This window comes from Scylla paramamosain, unplaced genomic scaffold (genome assembly GCF_035594125.1).
Source record: "Scylla paramamosain isolate STU-SP2022 unplaced genomic scaffold, ASM3559412v1 Contig4, whole genome shotgun sequence".
NCBI lineage: Eukaryota > Metazoa > Arthropoda > Malacostraca > Decapoda > Portunidae > Scylla > Scylla paramamosain.
This window is the reverse complement of record NW_026973669.1, coordinates 450,465-474,847: the sequence shown is the minus strand read 5'-3', so window position 1 is coordinate 474,847 and position 24,383 is coordinate 450,465. Positions and strand designations below refer to the sequence as shown.

At 40.2% G+C, this 24,383-nt stretch overlaps 1 protein-coding gene across 1 annotated transcript in view; it reads left to right on the top strand.

Moving 5' to 3' along the window:
- LOC135096483 (methyltransferase-like protein 27) overlaps positions 1 to 16,065 on the top strand; it is a 54,832-nt gene extending 38,767 nt beyond the window's left edge. Inside the window, exons 6-8 of the mRNA XM_063997988.1 lie at positions 8,553 to 8,645; positions 14,198 to 14,310; positions 14,406 to 16,065. Coding sequence (XP_063854058.1) covers positions 8,553 to 8,645; positions 14,198 to 14,310; positions 14,406 to 14,477 — 278 coding nt within the window. The 3' untranslated portion in view covers positions 14,478 to 16,065. The remainder of the gene's footprint in view (positions 1 to 8,552; positions 8,646 to 14,197; positions 14,311 to 14,405) is intronic.
- Positions 16,066 to 24,383: the final 8,318 nt, after the last annotated feature.

The window sequence follows — 24,383 nt, the reverse complement described above, 5'->3', positions numbered from 1 at the left end:
CTACAACACTCAGCCTGTTGATGAACTTATTTGTGATTACTTTGCCGTTACTAAAAATCTACATGTGCCATATAAGGAGACAGAAAAGTCCGGAAGTGTCTAAATAATCTTCGAAAATATAGGGTAACAGCAAGGGCCCTACTCCAGGAATGGTACGATAGCTATCTCGTTCAATAGCCCAATCCCACCGCTGAATAATTCGATAATCTGAATCTGAATACTGAAAGAATTATAAACTAAATAAGATACAAAAACGGACGGCCAAAAACAAGATCCAAATAAAGTTGCACCCACTCAGTACTATGAGGATGACTTTGTGAAAAGAATTGTGGAAAAAAAAAAAAAAATAAGAAGACATATAAGAAAGTCAAAGCTGCATTCCTTGCAAATCCTACTCCCAATATAGAAACCATACTGTACCGCATGGCCAAGCAGACACAATATATCAAACATGTGGCGAAAGAAAGGGTCTGGAACAACTACATCCAAAACGCCATCCACATAACATATCTGGCAGAAATTCTCAAAAGTATGAATATCATCAGTAAAAAAAAAAAAAAAAAAAAAGACCCAAGCCATCCTGATGCCCACAGTAAAGGCAAACGAACTCATTGACGAGTGGGCTTCAGCGTCCAGCTATGATGAATTGCCACTACATGTCAGGTTAGCTCTACATAAACGCCACAAACGCAGACAAACTGAAATCGAGATGGCACTGCAGGCAGGTGGTCTTACAGATCAAATCTCATTCAAGGAAATTAGGTGAGAAAGGCCCTCAGGCCCAGAAAATCCACTGTTCCTCGACTTGACAGCATTACCTATAATTAACTTCCTAGCATCACTGAAGGAAAACAAGACAAGAAGGGCTAACAAGACAACAAACTTCCAGGTGCGCGGAGACAAGCCATTATTCCCATACCCAAGCCAGAGAAGAACGGAGAAATAAGGCAAATATCCCTAACTTCATATGTATGCAAATTATTTGGAAGGATGCTCCTTTAGAGACTGCAGCACAGCATTACACCACATCTTAGCAAGATCCTATACGATTTCCTCCTGCCTGCCAGAAGAACCCAGCACTGCATTCATGTAGTAAAGAGTATCGTCCATGCTATGTATACTGCATTCATTAATCTGAAAGGAGCCTTTGACACAGCAAACCCTGTCGTAATTTTAGCAGAACTCGGCAAATATGTTCAGGGCAAGACTACCTGTCTGGAAGACAAGCTTCTGTCTTCTTTGAGGGTGTGTACTCGGATTGGAGAACTATGGAGCTAGGCACACCGCAAGAAGATGTCTTATTTCCTACTCTTTTTAACATCCTGATTAAAATAGTCGCTAAGATGAAGACTTCGTGTATCCTCTAGACCATCTACACCGATGACATGGCATTCAAAGCACGGGATGAGCGCCAAATCCAGCTACCCCTCGATAAGTTCACCAAGACCTGTAACTCTGTTGGTATTGTTATCTCCCCTAGCAAAACCAGATTGCTAATCACAAGGAAACCAATAAACACCTTAAATGATCACAGTGACGCACTACAAATAACTCACTAGGACAGTACAAGTATCAGACCCAAGTCCTGCAGCAGGCATGCAATAGTAGACTCAGTATCCTATGGAGGGTGGCTGGAGGCAACATTGGTGCTTCAGTGCTTTCATTAAGAATGCTATATATCATGATTATACGCTCTCTTTTCGTTTATCACTCAAGCAACCTAACTGATGCCAAGAGAGCATACAGAACAACGAATCATGCTGGGCTGCACCTCCTCTGTGTGGAATGTGCCAGGTTGGCGGTGGGACTCATCACAGTCGAGGCAAGGATTAAGGAGATTGCTCTTCTACAACTGACCAGATCTATCGAAACAAAACAAATTCCTTCATAAGATCTTTACCAAACCCTCCACAAGGAAAGAAAGAAACAACAGACGGCTTCTCTATAACAGCATCGGCATAAATGCTTTCACACATGACAGCAAGCTCAAAGACGAAGCTGTGGCCCCTTGGGCTGCGTTCTTTCTACACGCGATACTTCCTGAATCAAACGAAAAGAAAGTGAAAGCCAGCATGAAGGATGCCGAGCTGCGACAAAAGTTGATCAAGAATTGATGCCCTTTCTTCACTTCACAGTCTACGTGTATATCGAAGGTTTTGTTGGTGTAGATGGGTGTGCGGGATGCGGAGTAGTGATCGAAGATGGACAACATTCAGGTGATGGGGACATTACTAATGACCTCAGCGAACGCAGGATGAGCTAGCGGCCCCCTCGTAGCTACTGCTAAAATCCTCTCTTGGGTGAAGACCAACACCAACACTAACACCCACAACTAGAACTGTTAAAAGGTAATCTATAGTTTGTTTAGAAGACCAGCACCAGAATTAAGAATCTCATGTTGCAGGGAGAGAGCCCTCTCTCCAAGTATCAGCGACATCTGAAAAGTCCTATCTTCATCGCGACAGCGGAAAAGATATCGCTCACGCAGCTTCACTATACTAAGGCATTCCACTAAAAGTGTAGCACCGTAAAGCGAACTAAGCAGTCTTCACAAAATGGTTGGGTTTCCCGGGAAATGACGTAACAATGAGTGAGGCGTGTGTGACCCGTACGGAGATGGGCCAATGCAGTCAGTCTCTGAGCGGCGGCCCTGCACATTTATGGACGGAAATTTAAAAAGTTATCTCACCCATCTTAATGGTGGTAACCACATCTTCTAGCCTGCCCTGCCAACTGGGAAGAACTACCATCATTAAACTGGAGTATAAATCATGAATGGAAGGGGGTGGGAGGAGCAGTCCGAGTTGCCGCCTCTACAAGTAGACTATCAGCTTTCTCATTCCCATGAACTCCCATGTGTGAGGGTACCCAACAAAATGATATGTGATATCCTCTGCCCTGAAGCAGGCAAAACCCTCTCTAAAACAGATAAAATTAGGGGAGGGACTTAGGAAGTAAATGCTCCACTACGAAAGTCACTAAAAATAGTAAAACTTGAAAAGAGTTAGGTAAAAATTATTTCTAGGGCAACAATAATGGCAGATAACAAACAGGAGCAACTCTCGCAAAGAAAAAAAAAAAAAAGAAAAAAAAACACTATATCCCACTTCTGCATCAGACTTTCACCCATCTGTGCAGACAGGGATGGAGCCAGAGTATGTCAAAGAGTGTTCCAAAATAAAGCACGAGACTCGTACTGTGGTAATAAGTTTTTATTATTAACAACAGGAAGGCAGATCAGCACCAGCGAAAACTGCCAGTGTCCGACCCTTGAAAGGTGATGGGGACAAATGGAGAGATGCATCAAACTCGGTCATAGCAGACCCGACACGATATCCAAAAGGCTTAGGAAAACTAGGGCGAGCATCATAAAAGGGAGAACGTGCATCATGGGAAACTGTTTTACAAGTGACAGCCTCAGGAAGGCAGAGACTGACGACATAGGCAGGACGTATGGCAGGACACCAGCATCCACCAGCCAGCTAGGGATTGGGGATGAAAGGGAACGCACGACTTGCCAGGCGAATACCAGCGTAATGCACCGAATCCAACACACGGAGGTGAGCTTCAGTAACAGACCAATAGATTTCACAACCGTACTCCAATTTTGAAAGAATAAGAATTCTGTGCAACGCATGGAAGGTCTGTCTGTCAGCGCCCCATGAAGTATGAGCCAAAACTCTGAGAAGTGACAACGCCTTCATGCATGCTGCCTTAATATAGCAACGTCAGGCGATTGTCAAATATAAGTTCCAGCAAACGAGTTTCCTGAACACAAGAGATTCCTCTATCATACAGATACAAGTCTGGGTCAGGGTGAACACCATGAAGGCGGCAAAAATGCATGGCTACAGTCTTCGAAGCCAAGAAACGAATTACCCAAGTTGCTGCCCAATGAGAAATCTGTGTGCCACCTGCAATAAATGGCATACGTGGTGCAGAAAAGGAGATAGACAAGTCATCGACATATAAGCTACCACAAACTCCTTCCGGAAGTACACCAATGACATTGTTTATAGCTACAGCGAAATGTTGGACACTAAGTACTTAAACTTCCTTGCGGATATACTAGCATCCCCCCCCCCATCAATATGGGATAGAACAGGTGAGGGAGGCAGAATACTTTCCAAATATTTTTGCCGACTCGGTGAGTACTGTGCGAACTGTAAATGTAGGAGACATAACTCTTCCAAGACTCCTGCCGAACCCTCTTTAAGGTGTGGCGAGCATGGGCACTCGCTTGTCGAATAGCCTCCAAGTAGTGAATGTCCCCATGATGCCGTCGAAGGGGAGAAAAAGCAGCACGCTTTTCTTGAACCGCGGTTGTACAATCGCATTTCAGAGCGAGCCAGAGCCAGAGGTCTTAGGAATAGACTGAATAGCAGCGGAGTGCAAAAGTGAAATATGTTGTAGCCTCATCACAGTTTCCTGTGTCATCTATTGAGCAGGCAGGGGTGCTGAATTCTGTGAATAGCTGCCAGTCCACTTTATCTAGACGCCACCGTGGAGGACGTAGCTTTGGTGTAGAATCAGTTGACTCATACAGTTGGGAACTGATTGCTTCCATATAAATCTGGTAAAACAGTCCAATTATAATCAAGAAAGTCATTTCTGGTACAGAAAGAAAGATCTATTGTTATAAAATACCGGTTTGGCTATGAAAGTGGGCACTATCTCCAGTTTAAAATCTAATTTTGAATCGTCGATAAAAGAAGCGCGTAAAAGACCACAAGGGTTGACAGCGTCATCCCACAAAGGATGGAGACCACTGAAGTCACCCAATAAAAGAAGAGAAGAGGGAAGAGCATTTAAAAAAGTTATCAAGCTCATTTCTCTCAATAAGAACTCTGGAAGGCAGATAAAGACAGCACACAAAAACGGTTATATAAATCTTAACAGCAACAATGTGCCGTGGCGAGTGAATCTGCAGACTGATACGCGAACAAAGATGGCAGTGCCACCATGGTGGCCTAGAGCAGGAATAGGAGTGGAGAAGAAACCATGAAGAAAGCAAGAGGACTAAAGTGAGTGGATTCTCCGAGCATTGTCTCTTGTAAATAAATACAAACAGGAAAAAACCTATCCCGGATTTTCTCCAAGGAGGCACGCAAACTGCGACAATTCCACTGCACAATCTTGAATATTACTACTTAGAGGGGTTTCTCAGGGAAGCCCCAGAAAGAAGTTTCTCTTTGTCAACCTGACTAGGTACCTTACTTGGGCTATGAGGTTTATCTGGTCCTACGATGGTTATAGGAGCAGAAACCTGATATTGAGTAACTGGTTTGGGGATAGGTACCTGCACACGCATCTCTGAAACTCCTGAAAAGATCGGAGGACAAAGAGGATTCCTCGATAAAAGACAGCATAGTAACGCTCTTGGAGGACCTATCGGGAAGAGGGGCAGAGAAACCTTCTATATTCATTTTGGACGTGGAAGAATCGCTTTGAATAGTTATGTCTGTCTCAGGGTCATCTGACTCTCCCTCAGGGATCTTTCTAGGGGGACACCCGTTGAGTCTAGGGACTCAGCAGACCTCAGGGAATTTTTTTGATGGGACTGCGTAGGGAGTTTGGAGACTTGTTTGTATTTGTCTGTGGAGGTTTAAAAGTCTTGGGGATCGTTCGTGGATGAGCATCCATTGAGACGTGGACATCTGCAATATGAACTCCTGTACAAGGAGTTCGTGATGCATCTGGTAAAGCTTCAGTGGAGAGCTTTGTTGATGTAGTGGAGGGCTTTGCTGAAGGTGCAGAGGAGCTTACACTTTCCAAAACATTAAATTTGCTGACGAGATAATTGATGGAGTGATACTCTCACAAGAATGAGAGGAAATAGTTGGTGGTTGAGAAAGGCGGGAAGGTTCCTATGGTAGAGGAGGTCAAACTAGAATGGAGGGAAGAGGCATAGGTCTTTTTCCCATCATCTTTTTGTTGAAAAAGAAGTTACTGACTGGCACAACCAAGAGTAATGAACTGATAATTAGCCAGATGAAAAATGTTCTGCTCAAGACAATGCTCTTGCATTGTCGAGAACGTAGCGGGTGAGTCTCCCTACAGTAGAAGCAATTAGATTCTAATTCGCATTCAGGAGTAGGATGTGAGTCAAGGGCTGAGCAGTGACCGCATCGGGGATGGTTTGGACAGTTCTTCCTTTCTTGACCGAGCTCATAACATCCATAATATTGTAGAGGACGGTCAACGAATGCCTTTACTGGAAAGGAAAGAGGATCATTTTTAATACAGTCAGCGAGAAAAGAACCATAGAGAGTGAGCACGATTATATTACTATTACCTTTAAGTTTGGCCACTCAATAAACATTATCAGTACGTAACTGAAGGATGTCATCTTCTGAGAATTCGTATGTATCCTGGTTGTAAATGCGTCCTTTGCAGTAACTGAATATTTTACGTGACTTGATAGATTCGAAGATCCCAACAGAAGGGTAAGATAGATGGGGAGCATCATTGTCTGTGTTAAATCTTTAGTACATCTTTAGTTAAATCTGATCAGTACATCTTTGCCATATTTCTTGATGTTAATTGTAGGGAGGACTCCAGTCATCCTTTCTAGATATTTGGCAGCGTGAATAAAGTTTCCTCGACCTTCCCTATAGTATGTTACAAACCAGTAAGGTGTAGGTGTCTGGCGAACTTTGGAAGCACATTCCTCAGCGTCATCAAAAACTTTAGAACAATAGTCATTTTCGCTATCAACTGCATTGCTTGATCGAATGACCTCAGCAGTTGTTTCCATGATGTAGAAAATTAGTTACTTCAAAAGTATCTTTGGCCATTGTACTCCAGATGGATATAGAGAACAATTCCAAAAGAATTAAAAACCGAGTGGGTAGCACGATAAGACATAGGCTTAGACACTGATGAGGCATAAACACTGATGATGATAAAGAATTAAGAACTGACCCAAGGGGTCTTCCACCATGGAAAGCAACAGCTTCCCATGGTGAGTACAAACTGTTGCCTACACATCACCATTACGACCAGAGGGTGACGTCTCGAGGGCCTGGTCGACCGCCCAGACGAGTTTTTATTTTTACCCATATACATATTATAATAATAAAATGGCTCCAGAGGCCAAGAGAAACCGTCTATTACTAGAGAGGTGAGCGTTGCCTGCCGTGGATGGGGTTCCTTATCCACATGAGGGCCATGCATTTTAAAAAGTGGCCTCTCATGATTCAAAAGTTTGTCCACGACAGAACTAACACCTCCCCCCAATAAGGCATCCCAGCCCAGACACTCAACCATCCAATACAGGACGACCTCAAATGGTGGCCCCTCTGGTGAGTGGCATCATTGACCTGTACTGGCAGCCTAACTGGGAACCATCTACCTTGTTGGCATGGGTAGCCCTCTCCCCCTACGTAGGGCAGAGCAGGGACCGAAGCCCCCTCTAGCCTCACTCACCACGTCATAGGGACACGCAAGCCCCCTATCACGACAAGGCGGTTCTCACTAGGTGGGCATATTGGGAGATGCTCGCAAGCACTGGTAGGTTGTAAACTCCATCTGTGGGAACATCAACGATATTATAGATGGTGGCCAACGTACCATGCTGTAACATCAGTGGAAATAAAGAGGCTGACAGGCTGGCAAAACAAAGGTGCGAACAGGACGAGCCTATCACCTGTCAAGACTTACTGCCCAACTCAAGCTCATCGTCAGGAAGCGAGAGGTGGAGAACTACATTACCTACATCGCCACATACGCACATGAGAAGCCATTCTTGAGGCGGTACCTCGACCTAACTGACGGGAAACCACCGGATTGCGTTACTCTCCGAATGCACACCAAGCAACTGCAGACTTCTTACTCAAGATTGCGAATGGGATACAGCTAGATGAAGACGTCCATGACAGGAACACAACAAAATGCAATGGAAAAATTGTCAGTACTGAGTGCAAGCTGTGTGGAGAAAGAACAAACACACCGCCACTACATCATGGACTGTCTTAAGCCACCTAAATTCCGGAAAACTGGTATGTTTAATGTGTCCTCCATGATGAAACAATTCGCTGACCCATTAGTCTCCAGACACATAAATTCTGTCTAATCCAATTTCCTCCAATTCAGGTAGCGAGTGAGCAAAGTGAACGCTGACATTATATTATAATAATATTATTATCATGACTATTATTTCCTTTAATACTAACATTTTTATTCTTTAGACAAGTAAACTAGTTTGTGAGTAAAGTGAACATTGACATTATATAAAATAATATGATCATTACTATTATCTTTGATATTTTATTATTATCATTATTATTATTATTATTATTATTATTATTATCAATGCTATTGCTGTTATTGTTATTGTTATAGTTATTATTATTTTAATTATTATATTATTATTATTATTATCATCATATGCATTTATGCATTTATGATACATCCATACTGTGGTGCCGCCTCATGCGCTGTCTTTATAACAGTCCTTTTGTTGGTTGACATGTGGTTGATTTCAACAATAAAATAATGAATTGAATTGAAATGAATTGTGCATACCTGACCACGCTCCTCACGCCCTGCAGGAACCTATGATGCTGTGGCAGTGGTGGGGGCGTTTGGGGAGAGCCATCTGGCTCTTACGAGTGTGGAGGATATGATAAGCGCCACCAAACCAGGTCAGTAGTAGTAGTAGTAGTAGTAGTAATAGTAGTAATAGTAGTAGTGGCATTAGTAGTAAAGGAATTAGTAATGCTGGAATTAGTAGTAATGGTAGAATTAGTAGTAGTGTTGCTGGTGCTGTTGGTAACATTAGAACCAGTAATTGGTGTTAAAATTATTATTATTATTATTATTATTATTATTATTATTATTAGTAGTAGTAGTAGTAGTAGTAGTAGTAGCAGCAGCAGCAGCAGCAGCAGCAGCAGCAGCAGCAGCAGCAGCAGCAGCAGCAGCAGCAGCAGCAGTACTAGTAGTAGATGTTCCACGAAGGGAACAAAAACTTGAAGGTGTAGAATATCCACATATCATTAGTAAAGAAGGAATTAGAGAAGGATTGGTGACAGACTGCGTCATGCCTACTATGGTAGGCAATGCCATCAGGGACTTGCCGGTTTGGGTAGGCAGAGAGTGATCCCCTGATTCAAGTGCACAGTCGTATACCGCACCAGACCACGAAGGGAATTGATGCTGTCCAGCAGAAAGGTCCTGTTGAGATAAAGTAACAATATACAGTATATTACAGCAACATTTAGGTATAAGGCCTGGCATGAGGGAACGTGCCCTCATTTTCAAGAAGAGTCTGGCGAAGATGCCAGAGTACTTTCATCCCCACTCACCTAGGTGTGACTTGAGATGATATCTACACAGGCAGTTATTTTACGATAAGTTTAAAGGCAGGAATTTACAAATGTTTTCACTACAATATCATTGACAGAAATTGTTGTATAAATGACATTGACAATGTTGTGGCTGCAATGCCAGAGGGTGTAGTCTAGAAGGAGCAGTTGGCCATGCAGCAGTGGCGAGGTCATGGCACTGCGTGTCCTGCAATTCTCCGAAACGAGGTTTACCATGAATAAGACGGAACTAGAGATGACGAATTCAAAGGCTACCTATAATGCCGAGAATTCGCTCGAGAGAGCATGCGGTCTGGAAGCTCTGAATTGTCTCATGTGCCTACCAAAGCGATCAATATTTTACAGTTTTCCTGCCTACATACTCTACATTGAAAACTGCATTCACACACACACACATTTTATATATATATATATATATATATATATATATATATATATATATATATATATATATATATATATATATATATATATATATATATATATATTGTTATGACCACAATCCTAGCCCTTTCACAAAGCTGCCACAGCTGGACCAGCTAGGCTAGTCCAGCTAGACTAGGACTGGACTTGACTCAAATATGGGTGTATAGGGTTCTCTGTGACTTGTGCATTCTTTTCACAACAGGCCGTAATACCAGGTCACACTAATTGAGGTCGCCAGTCTGTTTTACCTCTAACAACACTTAAGACCCACAGCTGTGAAGGAATCGACAACCATGTCTAGAAAAAAACAGTTGTAACATACAATAACACGTATATGGTCGAGGTATAACATCTCGCTGGACATTCGCCCTCCTAGCAAATCCACCCACTGTCCAACAGCGTCTTATAGCCTCAAGCCGAATTGTGTCGTTTATTGCCACCTGGAAGGCAGGCCTTGTCAGGGCCTGAGGGGAAGTAAATTTCTCTACGCAGCTAATTACTTAAGTCCTCTGCTGCTGAACTGCATCATCCAGCAGTAGCATTTAAGACAAAAGAAGGTCACTAACAAGAGACATGAGAAACTACTACAAACGAGTGCCCATGCACACCCAGGAGGTCATTCACCGCTCACTGCACAAGCTTCCCCTGAACACACACGCAGCCGAGGAATCACTTCCCTGGGTATAATGTGTTATACACGACTACCCTTTCTGACAGACTATTATGGAGACTCCTATTCTATGTAAGTATGCTGGGGCATACAGTTGCCAGTGACTCACTTATCCCCTTATGGCGACTGACCCAACTAACTCTTATCCCGCCTCAGTCTCCGTCAAATATTAGAGCTCATTTCGGTACGTCTGATCCATCTAAGTGCTGGGTATATATATATATATATATATATATATATATATATATATATATATATATATATATATATATATATATATATATATTTACAATTTTTCTGTTGGGGCTGTACATCTTCTAATTTCTAGTAGTTGGAGTGTACAGGCAGATGAGAGCCTCCTCAGAGAGGTAGGTATGTGAACAGAGTTTGCCGGTCTCTGGGAAAAAACTGTAGGAAGCCTCACCTCAGCTTGATGTACAAAATCAAGGAGTTCTAGATATGCTGCAAATGTATGCAATTAAATATTTCAAGCGTTTTCAAAACTATACTAGAAATGTTTCTTAGTTCCCAACTACTAATTTGGAATCAGGCGATTGGGAGATTAATTCACAGGAATATAAAAATCAATCTGGAAAAGTGGTAATAATTTTTTAGAGTCCTTTCCAACCATTATTATTAGTTGTTTTAGTTCCATTCTTTCGCAGACACATCTGAATAAGCGTAAAACGAAACAGAGTGGGCGGGAAATGCCACCTCCCCTGTAACCCCACAACACTATTCAGATGTGCCTGCGAAAGAATGGAACTAAAAGAATCAGTAACAACAGCAGGAAAGGTCTCTAGAATATTACCATAGTGACATTATACTGAAATTGGTGAGATGTACGTACATGCCAAGAAATAATAACCAACTCACCAGCCACTGCGTAGCCTACAATCTCCTACACCTGTAGCATATATAGCCTATCTTGCAAACCAGTTCAAAATTTCACATTTTGAATATGATGCGCTATATACAGTTTAAGTAAATACGGTTTTTTTTTTTTCCCCATTTTATGGGTAGTGCTGTTTGTTAGCCCAGATTTGATAAATGCCAGTTAGTGCATATAACATGTTTCTGACCAAGAATAATTAAAATTTAATGCATCAAAAAAAAATTTTTTTTTTGTTGCAATTAGTATATGAACATGCTACAAACCTTGTATAAGTCATGGAAGTCAACAGCTCTATCAGTGTGGGGGATGATCCGCATAATGTAAACGAACATAACTTACAAGGGTAAAGGCACCCGATGATGGATACTATTTTCCTTTAGTACAGAAATATATTGATATACTGTCATACTTTTAACATAACTCAATTTGTTGGGGAGGGGTAGGACACACCAACAATTATTATAGGAACCTGTGGTGTCTCCAACCAGTTGACACTAATACCATGGTTTAAAAACGAGAGGTACTAAGAATCAGCTACACTAGTATTAGTAGCTACTAACACCGCGTTTAAAAAATCGGGCCTATAGGGGGCACTGTCAAGCCCGCTGCCGCGCTGCGGTCCATATTCAGTAATGATTACCCGAGTTCTCATGTGTGTTTTTCCTCTTAATTAAAGTAGAAATCTTGTTAATGCAGAGACCCGCTTTTCAAACGTCGTATTAGTAATTTCGAAGCAGTAAACCCAATTTGGTTCTACTAACGCTACGGTCGCGTTCATTTAAACAATGAAAGCAGGCCCCAACATCGGGTTAGCAAATACTAGGCTTTCCGCATAGGTCGGCAGTTCTGGTTTCCTCAACGATGAGGAAAAGTTGCCGAATTTTGTTATTTCTAATCTAACAGACCGATTTTTACATTTTCCTTGCAGCTAAGGAAAGAGTTGATCTATCCATACATGCCTCAGAATAATTATACAACACATAATATTGAAGAAATATATGATTGTATTGTGATGTTCGGAGCGATCGCGCGAGAGGCTTGACCGGAGGCGAAGGGTGGAGCTATTTAGGCTTGTAATATAGTTAACAGAGAGCGCTTCTCACTGAACGTATATGTGGAGACCCGTGAGTTATTCCTTTATGTACAGCATTAAAAGAAACGTGAAAATCTATCTAGTTACTTAGAAATTTTAAAGTGCACACACCTATGTCGAGGGCAGCGGAATTGCCGTCCAAGAGACAAGTGGGAGGTTTTATAATATTTGATTAATGGGAATCATAATAGTATTGCTGATATTTTCTTTACCCTCATACAAACGTGCTTGCTCTAGAAACAATATCAGTAAAAAAATAAACCCCCCATAACTAAATTAAACCTAACAACCTAATTAAACAAAAAAAAAAAAAAAAAAAAAAAAATGCTGTAAGCATTATATGGATGTATATGGGGTTCACAATACACAGAATGAGCTCTACCTGATAAGGGTAAGAATAGCCATGCTGGGACTCTTGAAAAAAAAAAAAGTAAAATAATACCAGAACTTGTCAAGTATTGGATGCTGGCCGTAAAAAAAAAAAAAAAAAAAAAAAAATCGCAAGCCGAAATCTATTAATTTAGAGGATGCATACATTTTTCTCTTTTGCACAGGAATATTTTGGTAAGTTTTAGTTTTTTTTTTTTTTTTTTAACAAAACTTTCCGTTGTATAAGACTGGTGAATATCATCAGGGTTTGCTGTTGGGGAGGGATAGTTCTTCCCAACATTTCCAATACGATTCTTCGGGTTTGATCGACCTAACCCGAAGCGCGGAACTGGAAAAGTATTTAAAAAATCGAAAACGGCTACATTAGTAAATACAAACACCATGTTTAAGAACGCAGGCTATAACAAGAACACGCCTTGAGAGAGCGCGTAGCTGACTGACTTTAATTTAAGGGACGCATCCGGTGTAGTAGGTTCAAGTGACCAGTTAATTTCGTGACCAAGTGCGTGCGCAGCCTATTTTTACTGTCAGATGTACGACGCATCCACTCCTACCCACGGCAACGCACAAACTTCAACCGACACCTTTCGGCAACAATAGTAGTAGAAATGTCATGTAGGTTAGGTAATGTTAGGTTAGGTTAGGTACTGCTACGCATCATTTAGGTTAGTTTCGGTAATGGTAGGTTAGATTAGTGTCCTACTATGTTAAAACCCGAACTATTTTTAGTACTGAATGGTTTGGTAACCTAAATACCTGAATTCCAATTAAAAAAAAAAAAAATGATATATTAAAAAAAACGCGACATAGCTAACGGATCTCGGACAACGCTGAAAATAAAATGAATGTCCTTAAGAGTGGGTCCAGGGAGGTCTGTGCGTTGCCGTGGCTGGGGAGTAAATAAGCCATAAGTCTGGTAGTGAAAATAGGGCTGCGCGCGCACTTGGTCACTGGAAACTAGCTGGTCACTAAAACCTACGACACCGGGAATGGCTGTAGAGTCGAAAAAAAAAAAAAAAAAACTGTCGTACATTGCACATCATACACACACATACATACAAGGATATCGCAAGTAGTAGCTATAACGGTAGTAGACGTATTATTATTATTATTATTATTATTATTATTATTATTATTATTATTATTATTATTATTATTATTATTATTATTACTATTATTATTATTACTATTATTATTATTGTTGTTGTTGTTGTTGTTGTTGTCGTTGTTATTGACATCTCACATATATAATAGCAATAGAAAAATAGTAATAGTAGTAATCGTAAAAAAGAAAAATCCTACTGTAACCATAATTGAAAACAAAGCAAAAAGAATAGAATGAAATAGTTTTTAATTCAGCCTTTGTGCACCCTGCCTCCTCCTCCCTCCCGCAGGTGGCTTGGTGGTGATCGTGATGAGAAAGGAAAACCTGGTGACTGTCGAGGCTTACAGAGACAAACTGGAGCCTCATCTGGCCAGTCTGGAGGAAAGAAGCTACTGGACGAAGGTAAGAGAGAGAGAGAGAGAGAGAGAGAGAGAGAGAGAGAGAGAGAGAGAGAGAGAGAGAGAGAGAGAGACTAACCGTACGCTTTATCCTTACAGGTATCACGGAAAGTGGTCCCTGATTACTTCTGTGGTAAGGACGGACTTATTCTGACTTACAAAGTGTTGTAACACTCAAACACACACACACACACACACACACACACATCTGTGGTAAGGACGGACTCATTCTGACTTACAAAGTGCTATAGCACACACACACACACACACACACACACACACACACACACACATACACACACAAACACAGTCTACTTCACCAGCCCCTGCTGCTACTCGTACACTGTCGCGATCGGTTACAAAACGAAACGTAAATGATCAGCTGAGGATGCTCTTGATGGAGACTTTTCCAAACTATCTGCCTGTCTGGGATGACTATCGGGTGTAGTTCTAAAACTAACCATAGTATTTTTTTTTTTTATTCCCGTACAATGTTATTTAAAGATTATTATCTTCAGTCTAACTGACCTGACCTAACCCTGAAGTGGCAGGGGGCGCTCGAGCGCCCTTGACGAACCAGTATATAGTTGGGAAATATGCCTCCCGTTTACTTGTTCGCGTCGCTCTGAGAGAACGAAATGGAGCGGCCACCCCTCAGCTACGTATAGAAGAAAGCCCACACAAGCACAGTGCTGCTCACACAAGGTCCCCGCTGCTCCTCAGGAACAAGTTTTCGTCTCATTCATATATCGTATTAACTACATCATTCATTTGCACCAAATGTTTGTCTTGTATAAGACATAAGCTAATGTCAATAATGTGTGTGTGTGTGTGTGTGTGTGTGTGTGTGTGTGTGTGTGTGTGTGAGAGAGACAGTCTCTCTAAAGCCAGACCACTTCCTGTGATTTTCAAAAATATTAGTCGCTCAGTATAGAAAACTGTCTCCTGATGTTGTTAGAGTCTTAGTGTTAATAATAACAATAATAATAATTAGTAGTAGTAATAATAATAATAATAATAATAATAATAATAATAATAATAATAATAATAATAATAATAATAATAATAATAATAGTTGCACGGAGCAGGTGAGTTCCCTAAGTACAATGAAGTGTAGCAAAAAAAAAAAAAAAAAAAAATCAGCCGTGCATTGCTCACTGACCAGGTGAGGTGTGCGTGTTGGGGGGGGGGGAGGGGAGGTAAACAGCAAGCTATGGCCCAGTTCGCAACATAAACACGCAAAGAACTCCAAGGGTGCGCGATATTCCAGTCTTGGAGTGGATGTGCTGAACGGACAGCCGGTCTCTCTTCTCACACCCTTGTCATGCACACCACCTCTTGCTCCTGTGTGTGTGTGTGTGTGTGTGTGTGTGTGTGTGTGTGAATGTAAGGTGTGGGTGTTTTAGGGGTTTGTATTTCGATCACCCATGCATTTTTTTCTGTATTTGTTGCTTCCTTATATAATCATCACGTATGTAATTGCTTTAATTTTCAAACATATACCGAAATATATATTGCTGTGTTTAGTCAGGCGTTGCCTCTGAGTCTTTATCACCATTACCACTACTTTGTTTCACTCCCTTTCATCACCGCCGCCACGAACTACACGTGGATCTGTCATTCGCTGGTATTTGAACGGTGCATGTCACGTCTGTGTGCGACATGAACTGAGGAGTGACATCTCGCACCGGAGACTCACAGCTCAGTCGGCAGTCTACACACACTCTGTATTAGCAGACAAATATACTGAAGAAACTATTACGTTATCTGATTCGGTCACCTTCTTAAGCCAATCATTAGTGCAACAGACACCTGGAACTATTCCAAGAACAGAGGAGAATGGAGTCCCTCGAGCCATGCGACCACAACAGCGACCAACGGCAGCAATGATACGGTACTTGAATTGCGTCAGCGGTACAAGACGGTGCCATTTCGCCACAAACATATGGAAATAAGGGAAGCTACAAAAGTAAGTAAGCCTATAGGTGGCAAATCAGACTGGCAGATTCTTTACGAACTTATAAAAAGAAGAAAAAAAAAAAATCAAGGCAATGAAGCTTAGAGATCCAGAATGCATTTTTTCTTTTCTTTTCTTATTTCATTTCATTTTATTTATTTATTTATTTTATTTTATTTTATTTTATTTTATTTATTTATTTATTTTTTGCGCAAGGAAAACCGTATCTTATGTCATAACTGGAGTCTGTCCCAAGATGAATCTTTGCCTACACTCCAGTGCAAACTTAAAGTAATATTAAATTACATCTTGCTCTTTTGACTTTGTCTTCCTGAAATGAAGAAAAAAAATCAAACATTACTTCCTAACGAAAATTATATATATATATATATATATATATATATATATATATATATATATATATATATATATATATATATATATATATATATATATATATATATATATATATATATAATTTTATAAAAGCATAAGAAAACAAGGGAAGCTGGAGAAAGCCACCAGGCGTATACGTGGTAGTCCCTGTACAAAACATCTCCCTATTTCTAATTATCATTCCCATCAGCAAATGTGTCTAATCTTTTGTTAAAAGTATTGACTCAGCACTAACAACCTGATTACCAAGTTTATTATATTTATCTACCACTAATTGAGAGCCAACTCCTACCTCTTTCTTACACCTAACTTTTTCAAGCTCATTTTTTTTTTTCTAATTCTATCCTGATTAGTTATACATTATTGGAATTCTTAAGGTTTTGTGATGTACGTTTTGTGATGATCTGTGAATGGTGATAAAATATAACCATCATCAGCATCATTATAAAGAGATCATAGTGATGAAAATTTTAAAGATCACGTAGGATAGTGTATTTTCTTATGTATAGTTTTCTATGCTGGATAAAACAGAAGTGATGTGAACTAGTACAAATGATTTGAAATATTGCTATATGATCTCACAAACTGATACATTTTTAGTTCTGGATAGAACATAAATCTCTGTTACAAGTATCCTAGGATACATTTTTCCTCATTACCATTGTATTTTCTACCTCTGGCATGCATTCCATTCAGATAGCTTACTTGTCTACGTCAAAATAAGGATTATAGTTTTGTATGACACAAAGAATATATTTTTATTGTACAGTAAATGTTGTCATTTGATCATACTTTATCATCTTCATCAGCAAATGCTATCAGTTTAAAAGTAATACTGTGTTTGACTTAGTTTTTCGTTTTCCCCTCTTTATAAGGTGTTACAACAAATGACTTTTTTTTTTAATTATCATAACAATTAATCCTAACTGTTCATCAATACATTGTTATTCAAGTTAAAGTTGCTTTCTATATGAAAATACTATGATATACTATGTGTTTTTCATAGTGAGACAGTTGGGGCTTTGTTCCACTGGACCCACCCCCGCCATAACATAAGCTATATTTTGTAACCTTCTAATCGTGAGGGATTTTGACACTTTCTATCAACGAAGAAGTTTTTGGCTACTTGGATAACGGACTTGGCAAGGTTCCGAACAGAAATATAAAGCGCATGAGGTTCTGGTGATGGTGGGCTCAACTACCTTTTGTGTGCCACTTCTCTATCATATACGAGTATAGCACGTGAACAGGATGTCTTAAACCAAGGTTAGGAAGGTGTAGGTCGAGAAAAAGAGTTAGGAATGTACGCCTCCATGCCAAATAATATAACCTCTGTTATGCAGTCGGCACACAGAGACGGGTCTCTGACACGGAAGCAATAATCATTCAAAGGAAAATCAGTAAAATACCTACTCAGGTACCCCCATCTAGCAGAGGCAAAACACCAGAGGCACCTTCGATTAGGAGGATCCAGAAGAGGGATTCGGGCCGTAGGACAAGATACAGATATGAGATTGTGATGGAAGGAACCCAACGGAGGGTTGCGTTCCTTCGAGGATAACAACATAAGCAGAAGGATTAGTGGTTAGGAAAAGGTCAAGAATGTTTAACGTATCTCAGAGTACGGTGTTGCACCAATTCCTCTATTTCGTGAAGAATAGAAAAGTTTAAGGCTAGTTCACCAAGATGGTCAGTGAAGGGAGAGGAAATCCAAAGCTGGTGGTGAACATTGAAGTCTCCATGAATGGAGATATCTGCAAAAGGGAAGGGAGTCAGAACGTGTTCCACTTTGGAAGTTAGTCAAAGAATTTTTTATTGTCAGAGGAATTGAGACATATACAGCACAGACAAATTTAGTTTGAGAGTGCCTCTGTAGTCGTAGCCAGATGGTGGAAAACTTGGAAGATTCAAGAACGTAAGCACGAGAGCAGGTTAAATCGTTGAGCACATACATGTAACATCCAGCTTTGAATTGAAAATGAGGATAGAGAAAGTAGGAGGGAACAGAAGAGGGGCTGCAGTCAGTTGCCTCAGACACCTGTGTTTCAGTGAGGAAAAGAAGATGAGGTTTAATATAGTAGAGGTGGTGTTCTACAGATTGAAAATTAGATCTAAGACCGTTAATGGTGCTGAAGTTAATGAAGAAAACTTAAGACAGGTGTCAAGACATTTAGGGTCGATACCAGATGAGGTTAGGTCAGTTTACCTTATGGGGAAGTACAGAAGGTTAAAGGGGGGAGGCCGAGAGGGGGGAGTGTTGGTTGAAACTGCAGATTAACCTTGTGAATAGAAAAAAAAAAAAAAAATGTGAAGCTGTGTCAGGAACTACAGGCACATGTTACTCGACCAATTTGCAGGGTCAGTGCTCTGCCCGTTGCAGCACATCTTAATTGCCCTGAGATTCTTGGCAAGTGTGCACCAGTCAAGTGTTAAGAGCAATAGTTGGTATCACTGAAGCTCTCTAGAGGAAAGCATTCACAGAGGTGAAGATGCCCAGTGGAATACAAGAACGCACAACTGTAGTGAAAACTGCGAGGAAAGCAAATTTTGATAAAGTGATAGGGGCAATAGATGGTACACACACTGCTATAAAAAACATTAATCGTAAAGGGCACCATTTCTTTAATTGTCAGGTTGTGTGTAACAGTGAACACTTAGATTTCACTGTGAAAAAACACACAGTATGTCATAGTATTTTCATAAAGAAAGCAACCTCATCTTGAATAATAGTTAATCAGTTAGTTACTTAAAAAATATAACAATGTATTGATGAACAATTAAGATTAATTATGATGAAAGAAAAAGTGATTTGTTGTAACACCTTATGAAGTGGGGAAAACGAAAAACTAAGCCAAACAGAGTATTACCTCTAAACTGATAGCATTTGCTGTTGAAGATGATAAAGTGTGATCAAATGGCAACATTTATTGTACAATAAAAAAAAAATAATAATATTTTGTCCTAAACAAGTAAGCGATCTGCATGGAATACATGGCAGAGGTACAGAATACAATGGTAATGGAGGAAAAAAAAAAAAAACGTATCCTAGGATACTTATAAAGATTTATGCTCCATCCAGAACTAAAGATGTACCTCAGTCTGTGAGATCATACTCACATAGTAATATTTCAAATCATTTGTACTAGTTCACATTACTTCTGTTTTATCCAGCATTAAAGACTATACATAAGAAAAAACAGTCCTACATAATCTTTAAATTTTTCATCACTATTTTTTTCTTTATAATGATGCTGATAATGACTTTTTTTTTTTTATCACTATTCACACATCATATTGCAGATCACAAAGCCTTACAAATTCCAAATAATGGGAAATGTAAATCACATTATAACTGTGGGTGTATTGAAAATCGCGGAGACAACATTTCACGTAGTCATCCATGTTGCAGACAGGACGCGGCGCGCTGTGGAGAAATTAATGTAGAAGATGCTTGTCGGTACCAAACAGCACGGAATGTGGAGACTCGCTGATGCTGGAGTGGATTGCTGAGTTGATAGAGCAGGGTATGTGAGGAAGCCATTCGTCACACGAGTGCTGTGCTTCTGTTATGTAACGCAGAACGTCAAGGATACGTTTATTTCAACGCTCTACTTTGCCGTTTGAGCTGGGAAAGCGAGGAACAATGTTACATTTCTTGATATGAAATTCTTTACAAATCTCCTGTAAGTCAGAGTTATTGAATTCAGCGCCATTGTCAGATAAGATGACACAAGGAGAGTTATAAGAACAGATTATGTTGTCGGTGATCGCGCGAACAACATAAGTTGCAGTTTTGTACTTGAGAGCAACAAGAATGGTGAAATGAGTGAAACTATCCACACAAACTAGAAGATACTGATGATCGTTCTCTGTAAGTGGAAGTTTGAGTAAATGAACAGAGACTGGGTCCCAAAGAGCGGACGTGATGGACTATCGTGAACGAGTGAGGGACGGTGTGAAGAACACTGAGGACAGAGCGCACAATGTTGAAAGATATCCTTTCTCATAGTCGGCCAGAAATATGATCTGTCGACTTTGTGACCAATTTAAATTGCTGTTTGAGAAACGAGCATTTGCTGAGTTTGATCTTTAAGCCAGCAGCTTGAAAGCGTGACAGAACGAGAGACAGTGTGTGAAAATGGTCCTATAGAGAACACACTTTTACCGATGAGACCTGAGAGAACACAATTCATCTATCTCTGAAATGTTAAAGGCGAGTTACGTAGACATTGAGCCATGCGTTTGAACATGAATTGGCTAGTGGAGGTAGTGAAAGCAGTGTATGGCCGCAAAATTTCTTCCATTTCAACTTGGAGGAATCCTGAGTGTAAATCTAGGGTGGAAAATACCGAATTTGAATCACCGAGAAACTGAAGATCACCTAACCTCGCCATTAGATAACGGTCAGGAATGATAGATGAGCTTAGTTTCCTGAAGTCGACAACGACAAGCCAATCGTCTTGTTTCTTTGGAACGAGTAACAAGGGAGCAAAATGAGATGAACAGGCAGGTTTCACTACATCCTGAAGTAACATACATCGCACAGCGTCATCAAGCAGAACACGACGAGTGTGTGGCACCCTGAAGCTGAGGGTGTAAGATGGTCTGGATCCGGGCGTCAGATAGATAGCATGAGTGATGCCGTCTGTGTGGCCTAGAGTTAACCAGGGAGCGAGACAACATTCCTTTAAGAATTTAGGAGAACCAGTAATTCATGTTGAGTATCTGGGAAATCAAGTACAGATATGTGATCATCCGTGATAGGCGGGAGAGAAGACATGTCGTGGCTGTCAGATGCACATACATTATTGACAGAGGAAGAAGGTAAATCATCCAAGATTACAACTTTCTCAGAGTAAGGCAAGACTTTTGCTAATAGCACATCTGCTTTGAGCTTGACAGGCGTAGATGTGACATTTTTCAGCCCGATTTTACAGAATGCATTGTCATCGATTGTGGCAAAAAACATATTCTAACTCAACACCTTTGCATGGAGGTTGTTGTGTAACACAAGATATCCCATGTAGATAACATCTGATCGCTAGGAGAAGGAAGAGTTGCAACAGATGTTACTACACCAGCAAGGGAGGAAGTATCAGAGGGAAGAACAGTAGGAATATAAATATTCCCTTGAGCGATTTCATTGATGGCAGGGAAAAGACTGGTGTCATATTTGCACATGCTGTTGAAGCCTATGAGAAGGTTATTGAAAGATACACTTAATACAATGTAGAATTAATCACATATGTCTGATTCATGGGGTGATAAAGTCAGTGATAAGAATACTTTCCCGTGAGGTAAGATCATTTTCCTACATATACCATTGTGATAAAGCAGTGATGTGATTGTGAGAAGAGGAAGAGAGTCTCTCCTAAATACATCCATCTTGATAAGGTTAACCGCAGCACCCGTGTCAAAGAAAGCTTTGTATGATAGTGACACCTAACATCTGTGATAATGCCGTTGAATAAATAATCCAGCATATCGAATGTTAATTGAAGGAAGTGCTGAGTTAGGAGGATGTGTGAAGCATACCTTGTGTTTTGTACGATGTTTAAGTACATAAGAAGGTAAAGATTTGAGGATGGGTGAGGATGTTATGATGGACTTGTCAGGGAAGGGCGCCGAGTTTTCCGACGATATTTGTGGAGTCTGAGACTGTGCATGATAATGCCTGCAGTCTTGCAAGAAATGACTTACCTTTTTGTGGAAGGAACAGAATGCTTCAGGATTGAATGAGTGTCTTCCTGAGCTATCAAGAAGAACCCTACACTGCGCGAGAACATGACAGACATCATACTCGTATATGTAATCCGATTTGTGGAATTCGATGTCACTGGCGACCTGGAAATTGGGAGCATCAAGGAAGGAAGTGAACAAGATATAAGCTTTGAGCCTTTATAACCCGTCTGATGACAGTGAGTCAGCAGTGAACCACTTTGAGTCTTGTAGCCGAGTGATCAATTCTGAGCTCAGAGAGGAAGCAATGTTTTCTGCCTGGTAAGGATTAGTGTGTGAGCGGACGTGCTGTGAGATACACTTGGGGAGTTTGAGAAGAGGTGGGTGGCTCCAAGTTTGGAATGACTGGAAATTATTTCTGAGGTGAGCGGTGAAGTCATCAAAGGTAGTGAGAGAAGCAAACCTGTCTGATTTCACCAACAGGTCAGCGACACTCGAAGGCTCGTGACAGATACGTGATTTTAAAATGGATATTTTTCCTTATCAGATAAGGCAGCACGTCGAGTGCATTACTCTTCAGTTCTTTGAATAAACTGATGAACAATCTCTGTGCCAGAACCAGAACAATTAGGAAGGTGATGAGATTCGTGTATGAAGGTGATATGAGAAGTGGCGGTGGTTACAGCAGACAGGTAATGAAGGAGACTGTGAGCGTGTTTGCATGAGCGACGTAAAGCGCACAGAGAATCAAGGAATAATAGGCACAGAAATATAAAACACACAGAATAGCATTCAATATGATAACACATAAGAGCACGCAATGTGATAACACAGAATGGCACACAAAACGATTTTAGACGTGACAAATGATTGTTCTCTCTCTCTGAAGTGATATGAACTGCTGCTCGTGATGATGACTGAGCAGCGTTTTTCAAGACTGACTGTGACTCGGACGGGAACTGAGTGAGCGATCGAGACTGACTCTGACTGGAACTGAGGACTAGCTGCGCATGTAGGCTATATTTATGTGATCCAAGTGGATCACGAATACAACATGTGGGATGAATATATATATATATATATATATATATATATATATATATATATATATATATATATATATATATATATATATATATATATATAATCGTTAAAACTGATACAATATGCTTATGTCTTACACTTGAATATTTAGATAATTAATGGCTATTTCTTAAGACTATAGTTAATGCTACTTATACTAAAATAAATGCTAATTATTAATAATTCCTAATTTTAGCTACTTATCTATAAATATACATAAAAAGGCTACAAGAAACTTACTTAAATGTTATCTTGCTTAGCCTGCCACAGCCTAACAAAAGTATCAGATGTGTTGCTAAGGCAGTTAAAAGTGTTGCTCAACCGCTCCAAAAAATTACGGATTTCATACAAAAAATTTCTGGTTTGTTTGCAACATTTGCATTGCAACAATTGCAACATTTGTAATGCTACCTCCCATCTTAAACCTCTGCTATTCCATCTGAACTCGCCGTCGCCTTGGTGGTGATGGAGGTTCCTGCTGAGGTTCCTCAACTGTGTCACCATCCCTATGTGTGCCTCCGAGGGAACTTCAGAAGGCACACGGGAAACCTCAAGAGAGAGGGTGGCAGGACTGAGAACCATCATATCTTCCTTTTCTTGCAGCACAAACTCAATAGGAGGCAGAAGTTCATTTGACATCGAGACGTAAAAATCTATACGAAAGAAAACAATAAATCATTAATTTGGGAATAATTATGACGCTAGAAGTAAAGACAAGGGGGTAGCATAAAGTAAGTCCTAACACCTGCGGGAATTTGAGGTCATGTGCACTGGTAACACAATAAGAAATGATAATATAATGTTTGTGCAAAAAGATAAAAAGATAAAAAAGGATAAAAAAGGATAAAAGATAAAAAGGATAAACTTCTATGTTTGCCTCATAAGAAATAACATTGGGTGGGCTCATACCTATTACCCCAGTAATGTGATTATATATATATATATATATATATATATATATA